The 26,409-nt window shown below is 45.1% G+C and overlaps 2 protein-coding genes across 5 annotated transcripts in view; one reads left to right on the top strand and one right to left on the bottom strand.

Moving 5' to 3' along the window:
• LOC105468751 (ring finger protein 169) overlaps positions 1-10,824 on the bottom strand; it is a 94,645-nt gene extending 83,821 nt beyond the window's left edge. Inside the window, exon 1 of the mRNA XM_011719076.3 lies at positions 9,969-10,824. Coding sequence (XP_011717378.2) covers positions 9,969-10,470 — 502 coding nt within the window. The 5' untranslated portion in view covers positions 10,471-10,824. The remainder of the gene's footprint in view (positions 1-9,968) is intronic.
• Positions 10,825-24,974: 14,150 nt separating this feature from the next.
• Positions 24,975-26,409, top strand: part of LOC105468746 (chordin like 2) — a 34,798-nt gene continuing 33,363 nt past the window's right edge. For 2 of the 4 annotated variants that reach the window (XM_011719067.2, XM_011719066.2), the window contains exon 1: positions 24,975-25,602. In XM_011719067.2, coding sequence (XP_011717369.1) covers positions 25,521-25,602 — 82 coding nt within the window. In that variant the 5' untranslated portion in view covers positions 24,975-25,520. The remainder of the gene's footprint in view (positions 25,603-26,409) is intronic. The other 2 variants (XM_071075298.1, XM_071075297.1) reach the window with 1 other exon arrangement.

Below are 26,409 nucleotides of genomic sequence, written 5' to 3'. Positions count from 1 at the left end.
TTTTTTTCAATTTCCAAACATGAATTGGAGGGGGAATTGGTTATCTTTTCATTATTAATTTCTAATTTTATTATACTACAGTCAGATAAGATGGTTTATGTATCTCTCATATTTGTCAAAACTTCCTTTGTGCCTAAATGAATCTAGGAAAAATTACATAAATGTTGCATATTTGTTTAAAAAGAATGCATGTTCTCTAATCTAGGAGGTGTATGGTTCTATATATGTGTAGTAGGTCAAGCTATATATTGTATTTCTTTTCAGGATTAACCCCATTCGTTTTGAGACAAGATCTCTCTCTGTCACCTAGGTTGGAGTGCAGTGACACGAACACAGCTCACTGCAGCCTCGACCTCCTGGGCTCAAGCAATTCTCCTGCCTCGGCCTCCTGTATTGCTGGGACCACAGGCGCATACCACCACATCTGGCTAACTTGATTTATCATCTGGCTAAATGAGAGACAGGGTCTCATTTTTTTGCCCAGGTTGGTCTCAAACTCCCGGACTCAAATGATCCTCCCACCTCGGCCTCCCAAAGTGATGAGATTAGGATGAGCCACCACGTCCAGTCTACCTGTAAATGTTTAATGTGCATCTGACTTAAAGCCTAAAGTTGATCAATATCTCTATCTTCTTATTGAACTACGTTATGTATAGATAGAATTTTAGAAATCTGTAATGAGAATCACTTTTCTCCCCGCTTACATTTTATCCTTGCCCAGTATTTTAGTTTTGCCTTGGTTTTAGCCCCTACACATCAGTCATAATCATTTTGTTTTATACAGTCAACACTAGCTTAGACTACCTACTGACTTCTTTCTTCACCACAACTTCTTATATCCTATTTTCTCCCCTAAGTTACATTTTTCTTCCTGCACTATATGCTTTAGGTTTATAATAGTACTTTTAGAAAGTGTGGTAAATTCTCTTTTTCCTGTCTGAAAATATTTCTATTTTGCCCTTACTTTTTTTTTTTTTTTTTTTGAGATGGAGTTTTGCTCATGGTTGCCCAGGCTGGAGTGCAGTGGTGTGATTTCAGCTCACCGCGTCCTGGGTTCAAGCAATTCTCCTGCCTCAGCCTCCCAGTGATTACAGGCATGCGCCACCACGCCCGGCTAATTTTTTGTATTTAGTAGAGACAGGGTTTCAACATGTCAGGCTGGTCTTGAACTCCTGACCTGAGGCGATCCGCCCACCTCAGCCTCCCAAAGTGCTGGGACTACAGGCGTGCGCTACCGCGCCCAGCGCCCTTACTCTTTTAACTTACCTGAATATGAAATTCAGATCTCTCTCAAGGCTGAATATATTACTCAATTTTCTTCTGGTCTCTCTTATAGCTTAAAAGATATATGCTCTCAGTCTGATTACTGCTCCTTTGTCTTTTCTTTTTGGTTATACTTAATAGTCTTTGGTGTTCTGAAGTTTCACTGCAATGTGTTTAGTTGTGGGGTTTTGTTGCTGCTTTTCTGTTGTTAATTCTTACAGGTGCAGTGGCTCACGCCTGTAAAGTCAACACTTTGGGAGGCCAAGGTGGGAGGATCGCTTGAGCCTGGGAGGTCAAGGCTGCAGCAAGCTATGACCACACCACTGTACTCACGCCTGAGCTACAGAGCAAGACCTTGTCTCAAAACAAAACAAAAAAACCTCTTGCTAGGGCCTCATGAGACTCGAACCTAAGGATTCAGGACTTTTTACTAATTCTAAAAAATTATCAAATCATCTTCTCTTCAAATTCCACACCTCCTCCACATTTTTTTTTTCCTCCTGGAAGTACTATTACATGTTGGATCTTCTTGATTTGTTCTTCTCATTTTTCTTCACCTTCTTTCAAATTTTCCTTTATTTATTTGTATTCTTGAGAATTTCCTCATGTCTATGTCCCACCTTACTAATCTCTCTTCATCTGTGTAAACTATTGTTTCACTTATTTATGAGATTTTTAACCTCAATGACTATATTTTTCACTATGTTTCATTCTTTTTCAAATGTGCCTGTTTCATAATGCTTTATTCATTTCTTGGGATGTCAATTCTTTAAAGTCTTTAGCCACTTAAAATATGCTAATTTAAATTATCTCTCAAATTGTCACTCTCTTATCCCAGTTCTTGGAGCTATAATCCTCCTGCTTGCTCCTTCTGCTGACTCTCATTTGTGGTACAAAGCCATTTCCTCATGTGTCGTCATTTTTAATCGTAAGTTCATCTTCAGTTGGGCTTATTTCTTCTGTAGGAATCCCTTGTGGTCTAAGGTATGGATGTACCTCTCAAAGTCTTGTTTTTCCTGTCTCCAGGTGACCCAGATGGATGTATCACTAGCTTGAAGTCTGTTTTTATATTAATTTCTGAGCCATATAATATAAACCCAGTTCCCAAATGTAAGCAAAATATATATCTTGTGCTTCAATTTCCCAGGCAAACTTTTTTCATTTTCTCTTTTCATAGAGCTCAAGCAAATCAAGACAAGATTTCTTGCCGTCTCCTTGTGTAATAGGGAAGATTATTTTTCTAGCCCACCCTTTCACCTAGAGTGCAGCACATAAAAAATCTCAGCTTTATGCAGAAATTTTCATTCTGGTTCCTTTTTGCATATGGTTAAAACTCAACCTGCTAGGAAGAGGACACCTGAAATAACCCTTCTCCACACTCCTCACTCTGCTCCAGGGCAATATAGCACAGGGTCAAGGGCTTACAGTTTTGGTTTGTAGATCCATTTTTGTTTTTGGAAACTGGAGATTTTCCTATCTTTCCTATATATGCAAGAATGCATTTAAAAGAACTGTCATTCTTTATTATGCAGCTTTTCTGCGTATTTGTGTCAGGAGTTTTAGCCATCTTGCTAAAAAGAGAATTTGGGCTCTCCAATCCATTTGCTACAACACTTCCATGGGAGTGATCTCTCTAAAGTTCAAAGATGAATTCCTCTTTGAAACTCCTCAGTCTATCCTCATTCCTTAGCATTGCACTCAAAGTCCACTATTATTCAGCAACTGCCCATTTCTGCAGTCCCACGTGCTTCCACTCTCCCATATGCACTCTATATTCTAACCACTTCTGCTTACAATCCCCAGAACGCTCCTTGTTTCATGTTCCTATGCCTTTAAATGTACTGATTTCCCTCTCTCATCTTTATTCTGATGTCATCCACCTAATGAATACTCATGGTCAAATGTCTGGCATTTACTGAAGCCATTCCTGACCCATCCAAACTAGATTATCTTCTTTGTGAAAATACCTTACATTTGTTGAGCGAGCTCTTTATATGCCAAGCATTGTAATAATTCATTTAGTCTTTAACAACAACCTTATGATTTTCATACTATTACTATTCCCATTTTCCAAATGAAGAAACTAAGACAGAGATTGTTCAATAACATACAGCTATAAATAGCAAAGCTAGAATTTGCACCCAGGTAGTCTGTCTCCAGATTTTCCTTTATTAGCCTGCTCTATTAATATATACTATATTGCCTTCTACAATTATATCTTGCATAACAGCTGTTATAATACTTATCATACCACATTTCAGTTGCATATTTACATCCCAATCTTCCCAACTACACTTTGGGACAGAACCATGATTTACCTCCTCTATTTGCAGCTCCAGTGCCTAGGCCTAGCACACAGAAGACCCTGAAATGGTTACTAAATGAATGAATGACTGAAGTTAATGCCACAGCCAATGCTTTAGTCCAGGCCCTCTTCATCACTTGCCTAAACTACTAAAACAGTCCCTTAACGACTTCCGGCCTCCAGTTTCTACTCACATCTTTCCTCTTCCAACCAATATATATTGTCTTTCTAAAGCACATTATGATGTCATTCCACCACTTAAAAATCTTGAAGAGTTTTATAGGATAAAGTCCAAAATTATTTTACCCTAATACACAATGGACTTCATGATCTAACTTTTTCAGTCTCTTCTCTACTTCCCCACTCCAGTCCACACTCCACCTATATTTAGCTTTTTGCCAATCCCTGAACATCCCAAGCACCTTCAAGCCTTTCTACGTGCAGGCTCTTCTACCTGGAATGGACATCCCCTCCTTTCTCATCTGGTGAATAACAAATATCTCCTAAATTCCTGCTGTTCAATCCTGAATTCTGTAAGTTGGAGCTATTCTTCAATAGTAATAATGTTTAGTTGGTAAAGTTGCATGTAATCTCAAGAGCTTTAAAAAACATCTTAGCACAGGGCAAATGTTTCCTGCACTGGTATAACACATAAGGATACTCTCAAATTCTCGGATATGTGTCATTAAGGATAAAGAAATGAGTCATTTTACATATTTTAAACAAATCCTTACAGACTAGGGAATTCCTGTCCTCTTGCACTACAATCACATGGTTTCATTATTCATTAGTCCTAAATGTAATTTAGGCTGCACACATAGCAAACATTGTCTGTCAACTGAGTAATAAACCAGAACTACTTGCTTTTCACAGAAAGGGGAAATTGTTTAAATGCAGAAATGTTAACCCTAAGTGAACAGGGAAGTTGAGATGGGATGAGAAGGGATAAGTGAGGCACTATCCAATTGTTTTTTATCTATTCAATTTTCATGTTTTGTTTTGTTTTTCAGAGAGAGTCTCGCTCTGTCGCCCAGGCTGGAGTGCAGTGGCGCAATCTCAGCTCACTGCAACCTCCGCATCCCTGCCTCAGCCTCCCCAGTAGCTGGGACTATAAGCATGCACCACCACGCCTGGCTAATTTTTGTATTTTTAGCATAGACGGGGTTTCCCCATGTTGGCCAGGCTGGTCTCAAACCCCTGGCCACAAGTGACCCACCCACCTCTGCCTCCCAAAGTGCTGGGATTACAGATGTGAGCCACCACGCCTGGCCTATCCAATTTCTGAAAAGCACTTTCAACACCACGAAGAGAAAAAAATTTAAACTGCCAATTTAAAAGATTCACCAGCCTTTGTCTAGCTTTTCTTCAGTCATTACCCACAGCAGAAGAAAAAGACTCCAAAAAAGTAAAAAGGTCTTGGTTTCAAATTCAAAAGCAGTATGATTTGGAATAATCATACTTGATTTTAAACAGACTAAATGAATTCTTAAAATCCATTAATCATTTTTAAATGAAACTTAAGTGTGGCTGCGATGTACAGTTCAAAATCTACCTATGTAAGCCTGTATGGTATGTTTTTTAAATCAACAGATAAGAAATGTCTCTAAATTTAAAATATAAGCTCCATGAGAGAGAGATGTTTAATATTTCATTCACTAATGTTTCCCAAAGACCTGGCACAGAGTAGGCACTTATTACACAATTCCTGAATATTGCTCAAAATGGTCCAAATATTTAATATGTCAATATATACAATGAGTTGTAGATCCTCAAATAATATGAAGTTGAAGTCTGAGTTCATTTTGAAATGATCATTGATGTAGCCCTTACACACACAGTTTCACAAATCAACAAGAACTGATACTATATCCAAAAGCAAACTGTCAATGCATAGAAGAATTAAATAAAACACATACACAGGGGTCATTAAGGTTCTGAACCTTAAAGTTTGCCAAAAAGGCTGGCAAAGAACAAAAATGTCACAAGCGCAACCAAAATTTTCAACAAAGCACAAACTCTTTACACTTTTTCCAGACAAAGCAATTCCTAAAAGGCACTGGACTTCAACAAAAGAAAAAAAAAAAAATTAAGAACTTCACTGAAATACCAGTGCATTTACTACAAAATTTCATTTCCAGCAGGCCTGACATTTCCTTTATCAATTGATCCAACTATGTGATGAGAGTACAACTAAGCAATATTATCTCCGAATATTACTAAAATTGCTATTAGGCTGGTACAAAAATAATTTTGGTTTTTGCCATTGAAAGTCATGGCAAAAACCATAATTAGTTTTGTGCCAACCTAGTAATTCTGTTGCTGTTTCCACTCATAAAAGTACATTGTAAATATTTATAAAACTGGTATTATTAGTTTTCTTTATTAAAGCTATTATGAACATTTCACTGTGAACTAGGCTGTTTCTGTTGACCCTTTTTTTAATCTACTACTAACTCATGTAAACCCTTACTCTCTTATCTGTTCTGGGCCTCAGTTTTCTGTTCTGTAGAATGAGAGATGTAGATTAAAACAATGGTTCAGATTCTGGTGAAAGCTACTGGTGACTTCTCCATAAAAATGCACATATGCATTTACATAATTATTTATAAACCATTATTTATAATAGCAAAAGACAGGAAACAACCAAAATGTCCACCAATAGGTGGTTAAGTAAATTATGCTATATCCATTCAGTAAAATTCCATACAACCTACTGCTATGGACTTTGATGATGTACTGTTAAACCAAAAAAAAAAAAAAAAGGTTAACAGAACAGTGTGTATAATATACAACCTTTTGTATAAAAATGGCAAAAATTAACTGTACTTGAATTTTCATGTAGATCCATAAACTGTGGAAGAACAAGAATCTTTTTTTTTTTTCTGAGACAGAGCCTTGCTCTGCCACCAGGCTGGAGTACAGTGGCTTGATGTCAGCTCATTGCAGTCTCTGCCTCCCAGGTTCAAGCGATTCTCCTACCTCAGCCTCCCCAGTAGCTGGAAGTACAGGCGTGCACCACCGCAACTGGCTAATGTTTGTATTTTTAGTAGAGAGAGGGTTTCACCATGTTAGCCAGACTGGTCTTGAACTCCTGACCTCAACTGATCCGCCCGCCTTAGCCTCCCAAAGTGCTAGATTTACAGGCATGAGCCACCATGCCCAGCCAAAGAATCTTTGATGGGAGTGAGAAATAAGGGCGTAAGAGAGAACTTTTTTTTTTTCTTTTTTTTTTTAGCGGCGTATCCCTCTGTCACCAGGCTGGAGTGCAGTGGCACGATCTCAGCTCACTACAACCTCCGCCTCTCGGGTTCAAGAGATTCTCCTGCCACAGCCTCCGAAGTAGCTGGGACTACAGGCACGCGCCACCATGCCCAGCTAATTTTTGTATTTTTAGTAGAGACGGGGTTTCACCATGTTGGCCAGACTGGTCTCGATCTCTTGACCTTGTGATCCACCCACCTCAGCCTCCAAAAGTGCTGGGATTACAGGCCTGAGCCACCGCACCTGGCCAAAGGGAATCTTTTCATTGTATACTTTGTTACATTTTTGTTTGAATCCTGTGAATGCACTGCCTATTAAAATTTTTAATTTAAAAATACTGTATATAACTTCAAGAGGATCAGACAACACACTGAAGCTAAAAGATACTTCCTAAGCCTTTTGGCAATATTTTTGTATTCTAAAATTCTTCCACTGAATAAGCATATAACTGTATACACGAAACAATCCAAGAAGAAGAACATTTAAGAAAAACATTTTTCATTTTGGTCCTCAATAAACATATAAAGTAATTGATGAATACTAAGTGACTCAATAGATTCTAATTTGAAATCTCATTTTAGATAATTTCCCTTAATCACTGATAAATTTTATGACAAAAACTTTTTCAAGGGAAAAAGTTTGCACAAATCATCAAGCCAAACTCCCTCTCATGGTTCAAATTCAGAACTGGTATTTCACAACGGTCTCCAAGCTTAGAAATCAAAACGAAAATTTCTGGGCCGGCCGTGGTGGCTCACACTTGTAATTCCACCACTTTGGGAGGCTGAGACGGGCGGATCACAAGGTCAGGAGATGGAGACCATCCCGGCCAACACGGTGAAACCCCGTCTCTACTAAAAATACAAAAAATGAGCTGAGCATGATGGCAGGCGCCTGTCGTCCCAGCTACTCGGGAGGCTGAGGCAGGAGAATGGCATGAACCGGGAAGGCGGAGCTTGCAGTGAGCAGAGATCGTGCCACTGCACTCCAGCCTGGGCGACAGAGCGAGGCTCTGTCTCGAAAAAAAAAAAAAGAAAAATTCTATCCTACATGGACATATAATCACTGGTACTAATAGGGAGACCAGAGAAATACTGTCTTATCTTGTGACCATAACCTCAGAATTTAAAGCAAATTAAGTAGCATATGAAACCATCACACCACATCCACAAAAATAAGGACATCTGGGGAAGGTTTTATCCCTGATTTGAGCAGGAATAGGATAGAATTGGGTTTCCATCCTTACGCAAGTTACTCAACCTCTCCGGACCTCAGTTTCATCTATAAAATGGAAATAAAAGTACTTATCTCATAGGAATGTTGTGAAGCTTAAAAGGAATAATGAGGGCTGAGCACGGTGGCTCACGCCTGTAATCCCAACACTTTGGGAGGCAGAGGTGAGCAGATCACTTGAGGCCAGGGGTTCGAGACCAGTCTAGCCAACATGGCGAAACCCCGTCTCTACTAAAATTACAAAAATTAGCAGGGCGTGGTGGTGCGTGCCTGTGGTCCCAGCTACACAGCGTAGGTAGGAGAATCGCTTGAACCTGGGAGGCAGAGGTGGCAGTGAGCTGAGAGATTGCGCCACTGCACTCCAACCTAGGCGACAGAGTGAGACTTGGTCTAAAAAAAAAAAAAAAATTGGGAGGCCAAGGTGGGCAGATCACAAGGTCAGGAGTTCAAGACCAGCCTGGCCAACATAGTGAAACCTCATCTCTACTAAAAATACAAAAAAAAAAAAAAAAAATAGCCCAGCGTGGTGGTAGGCACCTGTAATCCCAGCTACTCGGGAGGCTGAGGCAGAAGAATCACTTGAACCCGGGGTGGGGGAGGGGGCAGGGGCTGCAGTGAGCTGAGATGGCACCACTGCACTCCAACCCGGGCCACAGTGCGAGACTCCGTCTCAAAAAAAAAAAAAAAAAAAAAAAAGGAGTGACAAGGAACATAGAAAGTAAGATGCAGGTCCCCCTCAATCCCAGGAATAAAATAGCCCGATATCCTAGGATAGTGACAGGTGTCTCTGGAGGCTTGAATCAAAGCAGAGTGCATTCTAGAACCTGTGGTTTCTAGACGCTGCACTTGTATACACAAGCAATGCCTCTCTTTCCCTGCCGAAAATAACACATGGTAGAATTCCCAAAACAGAAGGTGCAAATATCTGGCCTCTCCTGGTTTATGTTTCTTGAAAATCTCATTCAAGATATCTCATTTTTTATCAAACAATCTCATTTTTTATCAAACAGAGCTGTAGATGTTGACTGGGTGTGTCCCCAAAAGGATCCTAAGTTATAACACAGTCTTGTTTTATTTTATGCAGGGCACTTTTCTATCTAAAAGCTCAGAACCGAGCTGCTGGTGTTAATGGAAAGAAGTTCAAGGCAAGAGTCCTACAACAGATTTTTAATTGCCAGCAAGCCAGTAGGAAACCCACACTGCCAAGGAGATCGAAGCAGCCCCTGCCAACCCAATCTTTGTTTCCAAAACTTTTAAACCCAAGCCAGTTTTGTTGGGCACTACTGGACTTAGTAGTAGTAGTATTACCAATATAAACGGCAGTCACTTACTCGTCCTCACTATGTGCCAAGTTGTGTGCTAAGCATGCATTTTCCAAGATGTATGAAAACAACTGCACATGTGTGCTCCCAACCCCCTCTGCTCTCGAGTCTGAAAAGCTCCCTTCACATCCTCAAATTCAAACTGTCCCCTAAACTCCGGATTCTCCACACCCTTCACTGACCCATTCAAGGCCAGGAGCCACATCTCTCCAAGCAATATGACCCCCAAACTCTTCATGCAACATTAAACGAAGCACTTCTCTGATCCAAGGCCCCTCCCACTCCCACACACCAATTCCAACCTGCCCCTAACTTGTTCCAACAATTCTGTTTCCCTCCAAACTTCGGACTTACGTAAGGTGCCGGGAGCCCTCACCGCCCCTCCGCATGCAACGTGCCCGTCCTTAACTCTGAAGTTCAAAATTCACAAACACACTGCACCTGGGCAGAGCCCGGGTTCCAATCCCACGAGAACTCTACACACCCGCCCGAGTAGGGCCCGGGACTCTCCACCCCCTAACCAGGCCAGGCCGGGGCGCGCTCGGCCTCGCTCCAGACCCCAAGGGGAAGTGGGGAAGCTCCACCTGGCTCCGCAGGCGCGACACGCGGCTCTTGGTCTGGCCTGGGCCCCACGGCAGCCGCGCCCCCGTCCCGGCGCGGGCGGCAGCGCTCGGGTTGGCTGCGGCGGGCGCGCTCGCCCAGCGCCTCTGCGTCGGCCTGGCCGTCGTCGCGGGCCCGACGGCGGGCCCAGCCTGGGCCGCGGGCGCGGCAGCGAGGGCAACCCGGGTCCGCCGCGTCAGCGGCGCGTTGGGAGCAGCCTCGGCACAGCGAATCGCCGCACAGCAGGGCCGCTGCTTCCCCCGGGGGCTCTAGGCACCCGGCGCAGCCCGATTCCTCCGGCCGCGGCGGCAGCGGCGGCTGCAGCAACGGCGGCGACAACACCAACAGCGAAGGTCCAGAAGCCGGGCCTGGGGCTCCAGTCTTAGCTGCCGCCATCTCGTCACAGCGGCCCCGCCGGCCCCGCCGACTCAGAGCGGCCGCTGCCGCCGCGGAAGAGGCCCGAGTACTCGGACCTGCAGCCGCCATCTTGTTTCCCGTTTGAAGGGAGAGTCGGTTGCGAGGGAGAAGAGTGGCGGGCGGGGCATTGCGCGGTGGGCAGTGCTATCTACATATTCATGAGGGGCGAGGCTTCCGTGAGCCCAAAGAGAGTTCTCCCCAGACCTGATTGGCCACAGGGGATACTTCATTAATATTTATTATTCTTTATATATCCGGTCATCAGCCGCACTCTCAAAAAGTCCTTGCAGTTTCCTTTTACTGAACTGAAAGAGGTGGGAACTGAGGGGCTTTATTGGCTATTCTGAACGATGTTAAACTTTGGTTTACTTATCCTGTAATGCCTTGATAACTGAGGAGAATGTCAGTTACTCAGAAACCTGCCTTAGTGTTCATTTGATGTGAGGGCCTGAGCTCTCTCCTAAGGATGGAGGTAGCTTTGCGACTGAAACCAGGGCCACCGTGGTAGCTGCCAAAAGGAGCAGCCTCTTGTCAGTGCTACCTCCTCATCCTCTCTCTCCATGTCCCTTCCTGAAACTGTGCCCCTTGGCTGGTAAAACCACACTTTCCTGTTTTTTTCCGAGCCCCTTGGCTCCTTCTCAGTCTCCCGTGTTTGGGGCTTCCATGTGGGTGTACCTCTAGGCTCAGGTCTCAGTCCCCTTCTCAGTCTGCGTGCTGCCCTGGTCCACATTTTCTTCCCTCAGGAGCTCCAAGATTGCTGTCTGCAGCCCAGGCCTCCTGAGTCCAGCCCTCCATATTCAACTGCCTGATGGAAACATCCTCTTAGATCCCTACATCCCTCATGTACAAAACTAATGTCACTGTCTCCCATCCTCTCTTCAAAACTGCTCTTCTTATTTCCTTCATTCTGTTAAAGGTCCCATCCTCCCAGGTACTCAAGCTCCAAACCTAGCCATCTTGAACTTCTCCCTTATCTCCACAAACCATCAGTTATTTAGTCCTGTCAATTCCACTATCAAAATGACTGTTTCCCTACCTCTTCATTCCCATTCCCATTGCCCAATTCAGGTCTAATCATCTCTCACCTAGATTACTGCAGTAGCTGCCAAAGATTGATTGTCTCCCCTCTCTCAACCTCTCTTCTAATCCATCCTCCACACTCTTCGAGTTGCTTCCTAAAGGCCAACTCTGACTATATTACTCCTGCTTGAGCTAGGAAGAGGTGCTTGGACTTTGATGCTAGCGCTCTTTCTGGATGCAGAGGTTACAGGAGAAAGAATGACCCCTCTCTAATGGAAAGGTGGTTCTGCTGCAGTAGTTCTCCCATTCTTTGCTTTCTTTGCCCTAGGATAGATTTGGAGCAGGAAAGCATTAAATAAATGACATTTCCTGGTGGAAATCTTTATAGGATAACACGAGTTTTGTAAAGAGAGAAAAGTAAAAAAGCAACATAGGCTGGGGGCGGTGGCTCATGCCTGCACTTTGGGAGGATGAGGCAGGCAGATTGCTTGAGCTCAGGAGTTAAAGACCAGCCTGGGCAACATGATGAAACTTCATCTCTACAAAAAATACAGAAATTAGCTGGGCATGGTGGCACTCACCTGTACTTGGGAGGCTGAGGCAGGAGGATCACTGGAGTCTGTGAGGTTAAGGCTGCAGTGAACCATGATGGCACCACTGCATTCCAGCCTGGACGACAGAACAAGACATTGTCTCAAAAAAAAAAAAAAAAAAAAAAAAAAAAACAACGTAATATAAGTATAACAGAAGGCATCAGAAGCCCTGGGTTTTGATGAGATTGTACAGAGCTAGTGGTAAACCAATCCAGTGCTGAATGATTGGTTAACTCAGAGAGCAGGGGGGAAAAAAAAGAGAGAGAGAGATGTATTCCCAAGATAAGAATCAGATGGCCAAACGACAGTCAAGAGTTGAAGAAAGGCCAATGAGTGATTGAAACAAAGACCTGTTTGCACAGAGGCCCAGACAGAATCCTGCCAGACACAGAAGTATGGCCTTGGCTGGGCTATCCTTTATCCATGGGTCCTCCCGACTTCCATCCCAACTTGAGGTTCTTGAAGACATTTTTCCCGGATTCTGACAAAGGAGATCTGTGATCCAGAGATCAAGCCAACCATCATTAGAAATGGGGCTGTTTGTGCAGGCTGTTCACTCTCGATGGCTTGGATCTTTTAATCTGCTTACTGTCGGAGGAACTGAGCCACAGAAACATAGCATGCTTTCTTGGATACAAATAAATATAGAAAATTTCCCTTAGCAGAGGGAAAAAGCAAGAGGTCTGAGTAAAACTGGACCAGAAGCCAGGAGATCTGGGCGAGCTCGCCCAGCATCTCTGCATTGGCCTGGCAGTCGTCACGGGCCTGACGGCGGGCTCAGCCCAACCCTTGCCCGCTGCGTCAGCGGGAGTTGAGCGCAGCCTCTGCACAGCGAGTGGCCGCACCCGGCAAAGCTGTATTTCAAACAGCTAACTTCCCTCTGGGCCTCAATCTTTTAAACAAGAGTGTTGAAGGCCAGGCGCGGTGGGACACGCCTGTAATCCCAGCAGTTTGGGAGGCTTGAGGTGGGCGGATCACGAGGTCAGGAGATCAAAGACCATCCTGGTTAACATGGTGAAACCCTGTCTCTACTAAAAATACAAAAAATTAGCCGGTCACGGTGGCAGGTGTCCGTAGTCCCAGCTACTCAGGAGGCTGAGGCAAGAGAATGGCGTGAACCCGGGAGGCGGAGCGTGCAGTGAGCTGAGATCGCGCCACTGCACTCCAGCCTGGGCGACAGAGCGAGATGCCGTCTCAAAAAAGAAAAAAAAAAAACAAGAGTATTGAAATTCATCAGTTCTCAACCTGGGACGCACCTCAGAAACCTGTATATATCAAAGTCCCACCTTAGATCTAGTGAACCCAGAAACCCAGGTGGGGGATACCAGGATGTGAATTTTTTTTTTTTTTAGTGCCATAGGAATTGTAATGAATACTCCTAGGTAAGACCACTACAGTAGATAAATTCAAAGGACCGTTCCAGCACTAACATTGTAGAAGTCCAACTTCCGATTTCCAGCCTCTTCTCTCCTCTATGCAGTTGCTGAGTAAACTTAGTAAAAGCAATAGTGGTGACACAGAGCAAGGCACACCTAAGAAATCTGGAGAGTCACTCACTATGTGAGAAGCTAATGGCAATGAGGATGATTCTAAGGTTTCAAGCCTAGCAGCCTGGGATTGTGATGAAAATTGACAACTGACAAAAACGCATCCAACCCTCCTTTTCTTTTCTTTTTTTTTCTTTCTTTTTTTTTTCTTGTTTTTTTGTTTGTTTGTTTGTTTGTTTGTTTTTGAGACAGGGTCTCACTCTTTTGCCCAGGCTGGAGGGCAGTGATGCAATCTGCAATCACGACTCACTGCAACCTCTGCCTCCCAGGCTCAAGCAATCCTCCCACCTCAGCCTCCTGAGTAGCTGGGACTACAGGCACATGACACCACACCCTGGCAACTTCCATATTTTTTATAGAGACGGAATTTCACCATGTTGCTCAGGCTGGTCTTGAACTCCTAACCCCAAGCAATCTGCCTGCCTCAGCCTCTCAAAGTGCTGGGATTACAGGCATGAGCCACCATGCCTGGCCCAAACCTCCTTTCTATTTGGGGAATTCCCCATTCTGTATAGTATTGATGAGGCTAGGGAAGCTGAAGCTGAAGGGATATTCTTCTCCCTGCCCCCTAACAGCTAGAACATGACATGTGACACGTGACCCAGGCTCAGCCACCTGGCCACTCTTCTCTGAGGTTGGCATCTTCAGCAAGTGACATGAAAACATACAGACAATTTTAGAATTATTCATAGCAACAGAGACGGTAGGTATCCAACAGCAGTGGGGCCCTGGTGGGGGCTGAGGGGGGTGGCCCTGCAATGGTGAGGGTGGCCATGCCAGGCTGTACCTGAGGCACGGACTTGGCTGTGGTTCCCGTTGCCGAGCCTGCCTAGGTTACAGCCCATTTTCCATATCTGACACTGCAGTTTTTCTGTCAACTCGTTGTATCCTTTCAGTAAATTTCATTTTTTCTTAAATGACTCACAATCTCTGTTGTTTACATCAAAGTACTCTAACTGAGACATTAGCTTGTTGTTTTTGAAGTGTCACCTAAAAATGGTTGTCAAGGGTGCTTGGTAGATTATAAAATGATACAAGAAGCTTAAGCCAACAGCCTAGAATAGAACGAGCCCAAATAGCTTTTCTCTAAGGCCCCACCTGCACCACAGACCACCATGGGAAGAAGGACTCATAGACTCCCTTTAATGTACGATGCCAACTGGAACAAATGGCAGTGCAGCCACAGGTACCAATGCTTCCCCTCCAGCTGCTTTCTGAGGATTGTATTGCTGTCAGAATTCCCTACCATCCTTCTCATAGCACCTCTACCCAGATAGCTCTGCATGGTTCCACCACCACCACTAACCCTTTCTCACTCCTCATTAACATCACTACAAACCTTCCCTCTTCCCTCCAGCTGATGGCTCCAGCTTCTCCTTGCTGGACTGAAAGACTCAGATATGAGCAAGACCATTCAGCCTAGTTCCAGGTGGAGACAAAGCTGTTTCTTCCTGCAGCCCAAGACCCCTTCCTCCAGCTTAAGTGCTGCTGGGTCCATCCTGAGACCTCACACATCTAAGAAGGAGAAGGCTCAGCCCCTCAGACCACACCAGTGCCATCTCTCCTTTAGCCTCCTCATCTCTTTGGATGGCATCTTCTTCCTGTACTCTTCCTCCCTCAAGTCAGATCTCCCCTGAGATTTGGGCCCTTCCATTTTGCTTTAAAGATTCTTGCTACCTTCTTACTTTTATTCATCTTCAGTTCCTTCCCTTTTGTTTCAGAGGAAGAGGTAATTCTTTTTGCAAATCTAATCCCTCCATCTGTGTTTGTCATGTCATCTGCCCAGTCTCCTCCAGACTCTTTCCAAACACTCTACAAATACAAGTAAGACTTGGTCCTTGCCCCCTCAAAGTCAAAACCTAACAGAGAGGCAAAAGTCGAAAAAAATACAGCAGAAAACAGAAGAGTTATAGAAGAATTGCAAGGGCTACGACAGACATAAACAGAGTGCCATGGAAGCAGAGGGCAAAGGTGAGCAGAAATTGGGGAGATTTCACAGAAGAGGGGACATTTGAGCTCCTTTTTGAAGACTGAGGGAAGGGAGTTCACAACATGGATACAAGGGAAAACAGAGAGAAAATAAGAGCCAAGGCACAAAGGCATAAAAGTTTGGGACCTGTGTGGGACTGATAAAGAATTTGATGTGGCTAGAACATCAGGTTAGAGATGAGGCTAGAAAATCAGAGAAGAAAAGAAACTAGAATTTATTGAGCAACTACCATGTGCCAAGTGCCATGCTAAGCAACCATATACCTCTCTCATTTAAACCTTAAGTGATTGAAAGATTTAATATTTGGCCCGAGGGATTGGTACATACGGATTTGTGTTTTTGTTTCTTGGGTGTTTTTTTTGTTTTGTTTTGTTTTTGTTTTTGTTTTGTTTTTGAGATGGAGTCTTGCTCTGTTACCCAGGCTAGAATGCAATGGCACAATCTTGGTTCACTGCAACTTCCACCTCCCGGGCTCAAACAGTTCTCCTGCCTCAGCCTCCTGAGTAGCTGGGACTACAGGCATGCACCACCACGCCTGGCTAAATTTTTTTTTTTTTTTTTTTTTTGGTATTTTTGTAGAGACGGGGTTTTACCATGTTAGCCAGCCTGGTCTCAAACTCCTGACCTCAAGTGATCCACTCTCCTTGGCCTCCCAAGTGCTGGGATTACAGGTGTGTAATCTGTAATTACAGGTGTGTGATCTGTAATCCATGCCTAGCCTGGATTTGTGTTCTGTAAGGATAAATATTGATTCTATAATTATCAGTGAATAATAAAAAGAATCTAAGCAGGCTTCATCCCACCCCCAGAGTTGAGATATTACTGGAGAAAATATGGTGCAGCTAATGTTCATTCATTCATTTGTTCATTCAACAAATATCTATTGAGTACCTACTATGTGGCAGGATTATGTAAGTGCTAAGAATTCAGCAGTGAACATGGAAGACAAAGTCTGGATGCTGGCCAGTTTGAGCAGGAACAGCATTAGGTACAGTGTTTGACACATTCCAGCTGCTGTGGAATGAATCAATGTTATCGCCTTAGTTACACTTTCATGTTTAGTGAGTTTCAAAGTACTCATTGTCAGAAAAAAAAATTCTAATTAACAAACAAGCACATCGATGGGGCAAAATAGTTCTTTAATTTCTTTACATTTTCCCTCCAGATGCCTATAAATCCACTTAGAATTGGCAACTAGTCTAACTCCTCTCTGCACCTCCCTCTCCTCACCTCAGTCTTTCTTCCTCTTTTCCCTGCACTCAGGGCCCCTATTCTTCTTCCTCTAGACTCTGACCCCAAGTTCCAAGCAACCAATTAGTTTCCTCTTTGATTTAGTTGTATTTATTTATTTATTTATTTATTTATTTAAGACGAAGTCTAGCTCTGTCACCCAGGCTGGAGTGTAGTGGCGTGATCTTGGATCACTGCAACCTCCACCTCCTGGATTCAAGCGATTCTTCTGCCTCAGCCTCCTGAGTAGCTGGAACTACAGGCATGCACCACCATGCCCAGCTAATTTTTTGTATTTTTAGTAGACACGGGGTTTCACCACATTGACCAGGCTGGTCTTGAACTCCTGACCTTGTGATCTGCCCGCCTTGGCCTCCCAAAGTGCTGGGATTACAGGCATGAGCCACCGTGCCTGGCTGTTTTTTAAATTTTAATTGACAAATAGAAATTGTATATATTTATAGTGTAGAGTTGTTCTTTTTGTTTTACAAGAGGATAGAGGTGGCTTTAAGAAATCCTTTAGGTTCAAGATATAGAGAATAAGAGAGGAAAGAAATTGGCAAATGGCCTTACCCAGCTGCACTCAGAGTGAAATATCTAAAAGACAAACCTTTCTGTGCTAGTATTGCTCACCTTTTACACTGTAAATCACATTTCTTATTCTCGCAGACTCTCTGTATTTTCCCATTCTCATCAAAGAAATCCTACTACCTTCACTTTGGTCCAAGTCTCCAATAAGGAGTGGGTCATGGACCTGCCCCAGGAAAAGAATGAGAAGAGTGAAAAACCTCTTCTTGTCATAAATAAATAGATGCATAGTTACATTGAGCAGAATGGAGGATTTGCCTCAGAAGAGAGCGCTGTGATGGGAGCAGAAGAAAAAGTCAGGGGAGCTACAAAATAGCCACTCAGAGATTGACTTTGTCTACTTTGGAAAGAAACAGGGGAGAGATGGGTTCAGCCGGAGGCTGAGAACAGAAAGCATGATCTCCCAAGTTCCTTTGTCCTGAAGGAAGACAGGCTTCTATACCAATCTACTAGTGATCAACGAGAAACCTGATGGGTTCTGTTCTAGAATGGTCATCGTCCCAGAGTTCGTTGTTTACTTGGCTCTGTGCTCTGCAATCCCATCCCTGGGAAATGCCTGCAGGCGTCTCCTGGGTCTGTGATGTTCCTCAGTTTGACCACCAGGGGGCAAACTGAGCCTACGCAGTCTCCTCCACCCAGTTTCCAAACTCCAGAATCAGAATGTCAGAGCTGTAACTGGATTTAGAAATCATCCAAGGCTTCCAATCAAACCTTTTTGTTTCAAGAGAAGAAAACCAAGGTCTAAAGAGGGGAAATAATTTGCCAAAGCCACATAGTGAGTGACTGGTAAAGTAGAAACTAGAAAACAAGTCTTTTGACTCACTACTCCAGTTCTACACATGTTCCACACCAAGTCTCATATTAAATTCTAGAATACATCGAGTTTTAATGCTGTATCTCTATGAAAAGATTCTCTCCCAATTAGATTGTAAGAACTTGGGGCAAGGGACCATGTTCTGACCAACACTGTACATCTTCTCCTGTAGCACACTGTTCTGCAAGGCAACCTGTATGCCAAATACAAAAACGAAGATTTCAACAAATGTTGTTAAACTGCTACGTGGCAAGTCCAATAATGGTTCCTGATAACACAGAGATGAAATATACCACCTCTGCCCTCCTCACGATGCTCCCTATCTAGGGAGGGAAACAGATACACCAACAAACACCTATAATTTAAGACATGAGCATTTAACAGTGGCGTAGAAAAGGCAATATGGAAGCACAGGAGAGGAAGTGACTACATACCTGAATGGGATACAGAATTGGGTCCTAAAGGAAGAATGCGAACTCATCAGAGAAGGGAAATGGGAATTACAAATAGAAGGAATAGCAGAGTAAGCCAACACATGGAGGCATGGAGGCATGTGTTCAGTGAAAATGACTCTGAGTAGCTACACACAGTATAGATAAGAAGTTGGACTGGGGCAGAGGAGGAGGAGTAAAGAAGACTAAAAAGGAAGTCCAAGGTCAGCTGTAAAGTTGTTATTCATTTATTCAGTCATTCAACAAACATTAAATACTCCCACGTGCCATGCAGCGCTGTTATTGAGAATGATGGTGGTGGGATGATAATAAAAGTAAGGATAATAATAGTGATGATGAAAATACTAATGTGGGTGAATTCCAAGGGTTTGGGGTCTTGAATCTAGGGTTCACTCCTCACATGAATCAGATAATACAGATACAGTGCCTGCCACCTTCCGACTATGTGACCCAAGTTGTATGGCACTGTTTTCTGGTGCTCTAACTGCATCCTCACAGACCTATTGAAAGAAGTGTCTGAGAACAAACTGCTTTTCAAAAGTCCACTGAATGTGGAGGAGGTAAGAGAGCAAGGTCCTCTCTCTTTGGTACTTGGTAAGTGAGGATGTCCCAGTAGAGGAGGCCTCTGGCCAGTGGCAGAGCTTACGACTCTGGAAGAATGATGATCCCACTCCATGTCTTCTGCTGAAGACACAATGTCCCCACTCAGTTTTCCTCATGAGGGCTCTCTGACATTAAGGGCTATGTGTTCTCCATTCTGGTTTCCTGATACTTCCTCCTCTTGCTGTGTACAGATTGTCCTGGGAACAGAGGGCTCAATGAGGGAGAAAAAAGACTTGAGAATATTCACATAGCCATATGGAAACCCATGTACATACGGATGAGCCTCACTTTAAGAAGATCCATTCACTCACTCACATAGATACTGATCGAGCACCCACAATGCACCAGGCACTATTTCAGGTGTTGAGGATTCATTCATCCATTCTACAGACATTTTTATTTAGGCCAACTATATGCACAATATCTGGAGAGCCAAATAAATACAAAAATGATAGTAGGTTCTAAATAAATATTTGTTATATAGGTGAGTAACTGACTCAGTTGAGGGGTGGGAGTAGGGTAGGAATTGTTCACAAATAAATAAACTTTGAAGGTCCTTTAAATAAGACTTTCCTCCTAATGTAAATAAATTGGACCCAGCTTTATTTATTTATTTATTTGAGATGGAGTCTTGCTCTGTTGCCCAGGGGAGTGCAGTGGCACGATCTCGGCTCACTGCAAACTCTGCCTCCCAGATTCACGCCATTCTCCTGCCTCAGCCTCCTGAGTAGCTGGGACTACAGGCGCCCGCCACCTCGCCCGGCTAATTTTTTGTATTTTTAGTAGAGACGGGGTTTCATCGTGTTAGCCAGGATGGTCTCAACCTCCTGACCTCGTGATCCGCCAGCCTCGGCCTCCCAAAGTGCTGGGATTACAGGCGTGAGCCACTGTGCCCAGCATATTTATTTATTTAAATGATACAGGGTTTCATAATGTTGCCCAGGCTGGTCTCAAAGTGATCCTCCCACATCAGCCTCCAGAGAAGCTGGGACTACAGACATGCCACCACCACTGGCTGAACCCAGCTTTAAAGAGTCTATTTGTTCATTGCTTTTCAGCACCTAATCATGTAAAAGCAGAGTACTAGAGGTGGCTTTTACCAGCTAAGAAGAGCCAGGGGTTAAATTTTTAGAAATGTTGCAAGCTAGTTATTGAACACAATCATTCCTAAAAATTAACATAACATATAATTAAATAAGTTACACTTAAAACAGAGGTAATAAAAACTGAGTCATCACTTCCTAATTACTACTCTCAATGTTCTTGAGGTTATTTACATCTACTATGTCGATAGGGAGGAAATACTGTATAACGTTATCTCACTGTGCCTCTCTTCTCCACTGCGCTTTCAGTGATGTCACATTGGTAGCGTGAATTGGCCACAGTGGGAGTATTTACACCACAGACGTTGGCAACTGTAAAAAACAAAACTTTTTATCCCCTGGAGAACCTGTTGTTAAACACTTACCAGCACACCACTGGTGTAGAGTCTCTATTATGTAATCTTCTTGTGGTGAATCTTCTTTTAGAATCTTATGGACAGAATTAAACGGACTAGGCTAAGTCTCTCCTTGACACTGATCCCTATGATCCTTATCGCTATGGTAATTTTACGTAATTAAGCAACCTGCAGTGGAGGAAGTGGCCTTTTAGTCACAAATAGCATGTCACAAGAGGACTGTTTGAAGGAACTAGGATATTATTCAACAAACCTTTATTTAGCAGCAAATATGTGCAAAGCTGTGTGTTGAAGGCTAGGGAAGATATTAAATAGTAGTCTATGTTCTCAAAGAACTCACTATAGAGGAGGTGACACAAAACCTATTGAAAATACAATGTAATAAGTGCTATAACAAAGAAGTATAGAGGGGAATGGAGCTAACTCAGAGACCAGCAAAGAGGATTCAGAGCCCCTAGAATATAAGCTTCGGTGTCTGTCTTGTTCTCCACCGTGTCCCTAGCACCTAGCACTATGTCTGGCCCAGAATTTGCACTCAATAATTGTTGCATGAGTGAAGGAGTTAGCAATTATCTTAACCCTTGAAAAATAAGTAAGCTTGCCAGACAAATCAAAGTGGGTACAGAGAGGGCATTCCAGGGCAAAGAAACAGTGTTTGCAGAGGCATGGAGGGCCAAGAGCTTGGCACATTTGAAGAAAATGTTTAATGTGGCATGAGGGGTCCCGGGACCCAGACTGGTAAAGGTGAAGGTATGGAAGAGGGATTCTCTGCCCCAAATCTCTAGAGAGCTCTCAAAAGACAAAAGGACTTGGCTTGTTCTGCATAGCCCTGGGGACAGAGCGAGGGGCAACGCAGGCAGTCACAGAGAATCAGATTTCAGTTTAATATAAAGAACTTTCTAACAGAGCTGTCCAACAGTGGAATGGGCTGCCTTGGCAGGCAATGAGCAAGCTCGCTATGAAGGAAGCAAGCAGATGCCAGATAAACTCTTGGTGCAACAAATTGCTGTGGGGAGATGCATTTTTTTTTTCTGTCTAGATTTTGGAAGAATTTATTCGGTCTCCTTTTTAAAAGGATATTAAATAATATATGGACAACTCTCTTCAATAGTAATTCTACAGAAGACACAGAGACTTTCTTTCTTTTTTATCTTTTTGAGACAGAGTCTTGCTCTGGAGCGCAGTGGTGCGAACACGCTCACTGCTGCCTCAACCTCCTGGGCTCAAGCAATCCTCCTGCCTCAGCCTTCAGAGTAGCTATGACTACAGGTGCGTGCCATTACGCTTGGCTAATTTTTAAATTTTTTGTAGAAATGAGATCTCACGATGTTGGCCTAATTTTTTTTACTTTTTGTGCAGACGAAGTTGGGGGTCTCACTTTGTTGCCCAGGCTTGTCTTAAACTCCTAGGCGCAAGCAATCCTCCCACCTCAGCCTCCCAAAGTGCTGGGATTACAGGTGTGAGCCACTGCGACCGGCCTGACACAGAAACTTTCAAGTGTTTGTTCCTTATGTCAATCATTGACTAAAGCTGAGGCCAATAGTGGGCTGAAGGCTTTTCCAATCACTGAGGTCTTCACTCACTCATGTAGCAATTATTTATTCAGTATCTTTGTGTGTCAAGGACTTTGCTAAATGCTCAAATTACAGGTATAAATTTTAAAAGGCATCTGCACTCACAGTGCAGGGTAAAAATGCAAATAAATACTTACACTCCAAAAGCTACAATTCAAAGTGCAATGGGAAACACAAAGACCAAACATTGACTTTGCCTGGGGGACTCAGGGAAGACCTCAGAGTGGAGGTGACCTTTGGAAAGTTAAATGGGATTCACTAGATGGAGGAAGACAAAGAGTCCAGGCAGAAGGAAAACATGTGAGGAGATATGGAGGTGCGACGACGCATGGTCAGTTTGGGGAGGTAAGCAGTTGGCCAAAGTGTAGGGTAGGTGGCAATGGTAGATCGGAACTAAAATATGCATGGTGTTCAATTCAGTGCTGACAATTTTAGATTTTAATCTATAAATGATAGGAAGTGAATAATAGGTTTTTTGTGGGAAAGTTATGTGATCAGATTTGTCAGTAGAAATGATCAGCATAGTTCTCACGGCAGGTGTGAGGAAAATAGATAGGAGGGATCCAGATTAGCGGGAGGAGACCTGTTAAGAGGCTGTTGGGAAAGTTCAAGTAAGGAATGAAGATGGCCAGGCACGGTGGCTCACGCCTGTAACCCCAGCACTTTGGGAGGCTGAGGCAAGTGGATCACCTGAGGTCAGGAGTTCAAGACCAGCCTGGCCAATGTGGTGAAACCCCATCTCTACTAAAAATACAAAAATTAGCCGGGCATGGTGGTGCATGCCTGTAATCCCAGCTATTCGTGAGGCTGAGGCAGAAGAATCACTTGAACCTGGAGGCAGAAGTTGCAGTGAGCCAAGATCATGCCATTACACTCCAGCCTGGGCGACAAGAGCAAAACTCCATCTCAAAAAAAAAAAAAAAAAAAAAAAAGAATGAAGATGGCCTCAACGCTGAGGATAATGAGGATGGACAGGAGGGCTGAGATGGTGGAGGCCTATTTTGAAGTATGATGGGCAGGATGTAGGGGAACCTCATCTTAATCCACTTATTACATCTAAGACACCAATATATGTGCACAGCACATTTTAAACAAAGATGGAGAAAAGAAAAGATCACTGTCCCAGACCCTTGGGATGAGATTGTTTATGCAATTAAGCAGCACGGGATTTAACTCTGAGCTCCCTGGAAGCAAAGGCAAAAAGGGAAGCATGGTGACATGCATAAGTTTGCATTATCTATTAAAATAAAGAATACTCAAGGGAAAGGAAGAGACTGGCCAGATTAGATAGAAGTTAAGCCTGAAGGGCGCTGGACAGATCACGTTTGTCCCTGATCCTGAGAGCCCTAGGAAGGGCCAGTTTGGGGATCACTGGTTCCTCCTACTGCTCTCTTTTGTGGGGTGGAGATGTTGGGGGTAATACCCTGAAAGCACAGTGCAATGGGGAGCCCAGCCTTGGCCCAGAAAGATAACTTTACTGCCAGCCAGCCAAGTGTTTAAAGCCGGAAATATGATTCCCTACCAGAGTGGGATATGGCTCAGCATCCCTTCCCATCTCATACTCCTCTGGCACTCTTTGGAGTCTCCAGTAGCTCTTCAAGAGAAGCTGGGCAGAAAGATGGGGTCCAAAGCAAGGATAGATGTATTTACTCAAAGTGGCCCAACAAGTTAGGGATGGAGCCAGGACAACGACTCTGCCCTTTTGATTTCAGAGTCTGCGTGTTTCTGGTCTGGCCAGAGTTGGTTATTCTCTTCTTAGGGTCCTATTAGAGCATGTATTCATTCAACACAAGAGATGGAGCACCAGTTGTGGGCTGGGGGGTGTCAGGGCCCTGTCCTCAGGGAACTCCCCTTCTGGTGGGAAAGAAAACTCTTTGACAACCAGCTCTCCCTAAAGATGACTGAAGGTGACCATCACTCCCAGAGAGGTACAGCCCTCACCTGCAAAGGCAAAGAAGAGATCTTGCCTTGATTCGGGAGTGGGAGTGGGGAGCAGAGGAAGACCTCCAGGGGAAGGCACAGGATCCCTATGGGCCGGCTTTCAACCTGAGAATGGCGCATGGGCAGACGGAGTGGGAACGGGGCAACTGGTATTGTAGGCACCTGGAATTAGGACCCTTTGTGGGGTGGGTGCTTCGATGTTCATTACCTTATTTCATCTTAGCAACAATCGTGGGAAGATAGTAGATATTTTTAAATCTTAAAATGCCCATTTTAAAGCTGGGGAAACAGACTCTTAGGTGGCGTGCTGAAGACCACAAACTGAATTAAGAACGCCAGTGTTCTCATTCCATCCATCTGCCGAGTTCCGGGCACGCACCGCCGGGCGCCTTACTCTGAGCCTTCCCGGTACCCGCAGCCCCGACAGCTCAGCATTCCCCACCTGAAAGTTCCACCTGAGGTCTCCCTCGACTCTGCCCTCCTGCATTCTGGGCGTCGCGGAGAGTCAGGGGTTAAACCCTGTGGCCCGGGTGGCCCCTTCCCCCTCCGCAGCCCCCTCGCCTCCACTCGGCGCCGCGCCTGGAGCGTCTGTCCGGGAGACCCGCACGAGAGAGGAGGGGAAAAAGTGGGCCTGTTTCTCGGGTGGCCAATCCACCGAGCCCGCGGTGTCCCAGAGGAGGCGCCAGCGCTAGGCCAGCGCCAGGCCGGGCTGCCTGCTTCCCGCGGCAAAGTACAAATGCGCCCGAGCGCGGCGCCTGGAGCCCTTGGCGAACACAGCCGGCCCGCGCTCAGCCTCCCTCCGCGGCCGCCTCGCCGCCGCCGCCGCCGCCGGGACCGCCGCCCCGCCGGGCCCCAGGACCAGGCGGCCCGACCCCGAGCCCACCGAGCAGGGGGCGCCGGCCGCCTCTAGCCCGCGCGCCCGGAACACCCGCTGGTCCCGCGCGCCTCGCCCGGCGCTGCGCGCTCGGCAGACGCCGGTCCTCTCCCTGCTTTCTCCTCCTCTCCCTCTCACCTTCCCCCTTTCTTTGATCGCTTCTCCCTCCTGCTGGACCTTCCTCCGTCTCTCCATCTCTCCCGCCTTTCCCCGCGTTCTCTTTCCACCTTTCTCTTCTTCCCACCTTAGTCCTCTCTTTCTGCCCTCCTTTCCTGCCCACCGCTGCTTCCTGACCCTTCTCCGACCCCGCTCTAGCAGCAGCCCTCCCGAGATCTGTGGGTTGATCTGTGGCCCCTGTGCCTCAGTGTCCTTTTCGTCTCCCTTCCTCCCGACTCCGCTCCCGGACCAGCGGCCTGACCCTGGGGAAAGGAAGGATGGTTCCCGAGGTGAGGGTCCTCTCCTCCTTGCTGGGACTCGCGCTGCTCTGGTTTCCTCTGGACTCCCACGCTCGAGCCCGTAAGTAGACCGGGAGACTGAGTGGGCAGAGGAGGGATGCGGCCCCTGGAATGTGCGGGACAGCGCCAGGACCCGGACCCCAAGCTCTTCTGACAACCGTCCAGGCAGCACCTGTGCCGGAGGGGTGGAGACTCCGTGAGGACCAGTATGGGCCGGGGGACCGGAGGAACTCGGCACGACTCAGAACTGAGAGAGGGCTGCAGCCAGGGACCTGAGGAGGGGCACCGAGGGCAGCGGGGGAGAGGGCAGGGCACTGTGCTTTGGGTTGGGGGAGGACTTACTGTTCCTAGGAGGGAGTCGGGCATGTCTGGCTAAGGGTAAGGAGTGTGATGGAGAAGAAAAGGCCTTTTGCCTTTGGAAAGAGTCATTCGACAGAAATGAGAGGTAATTAGGATAACCTTCCCATTCCTTTCTCTCTTTTGATCCTCGCAACTCTCCAGTGAGGTGGGTATTATCATTCGCACTTTACAGGTGAGAAAACTTAGGCTGAGTAAGGAGGAGGAACTTGCTAAAACTTACAGAGCCAGTAAGCCATCCAAAGCCAGAACTCTAGTTCCAGATCCCATGCTTTATTCCCCGCCTCACAGTGTCTAGAAGGAACCCTGAATTTGCAGTGTGAGACTGGGAGGAGGCAGGGCACAGTGAGATAGACCAGCGTCTTCACCATCCCAGCCCTGCTGAATGCCAGCTGCTGAGAGGCCGTCATGGAGAGCACCTCTCTGATCCTGGGTTTCCTAATCTATAAAGCGGAAGTAAAAATCCTAGGAGAGTTGATAGGATTAAATTAGAGAAAACAGGTAAAGCGGC

The sequence above is a fragment of the Macaca nemestrina genome, chromosome 12, assembly GCF_043159975.1.
Source record: "Macaca nemestrina isolate mMacNem1 chromosome 12, mMacNem.hap1, whole genome shotgun sequence".
Classification (NCBI taxonomy): Eukaryota; Metazoa; Chordata; class Mammalia; order Primates; family Cercopithecidae; genus Macaca; species Macaca nemestrina.
This window is presented reverse-complemented; position numbering and strand designations above follow the sequence as displayed.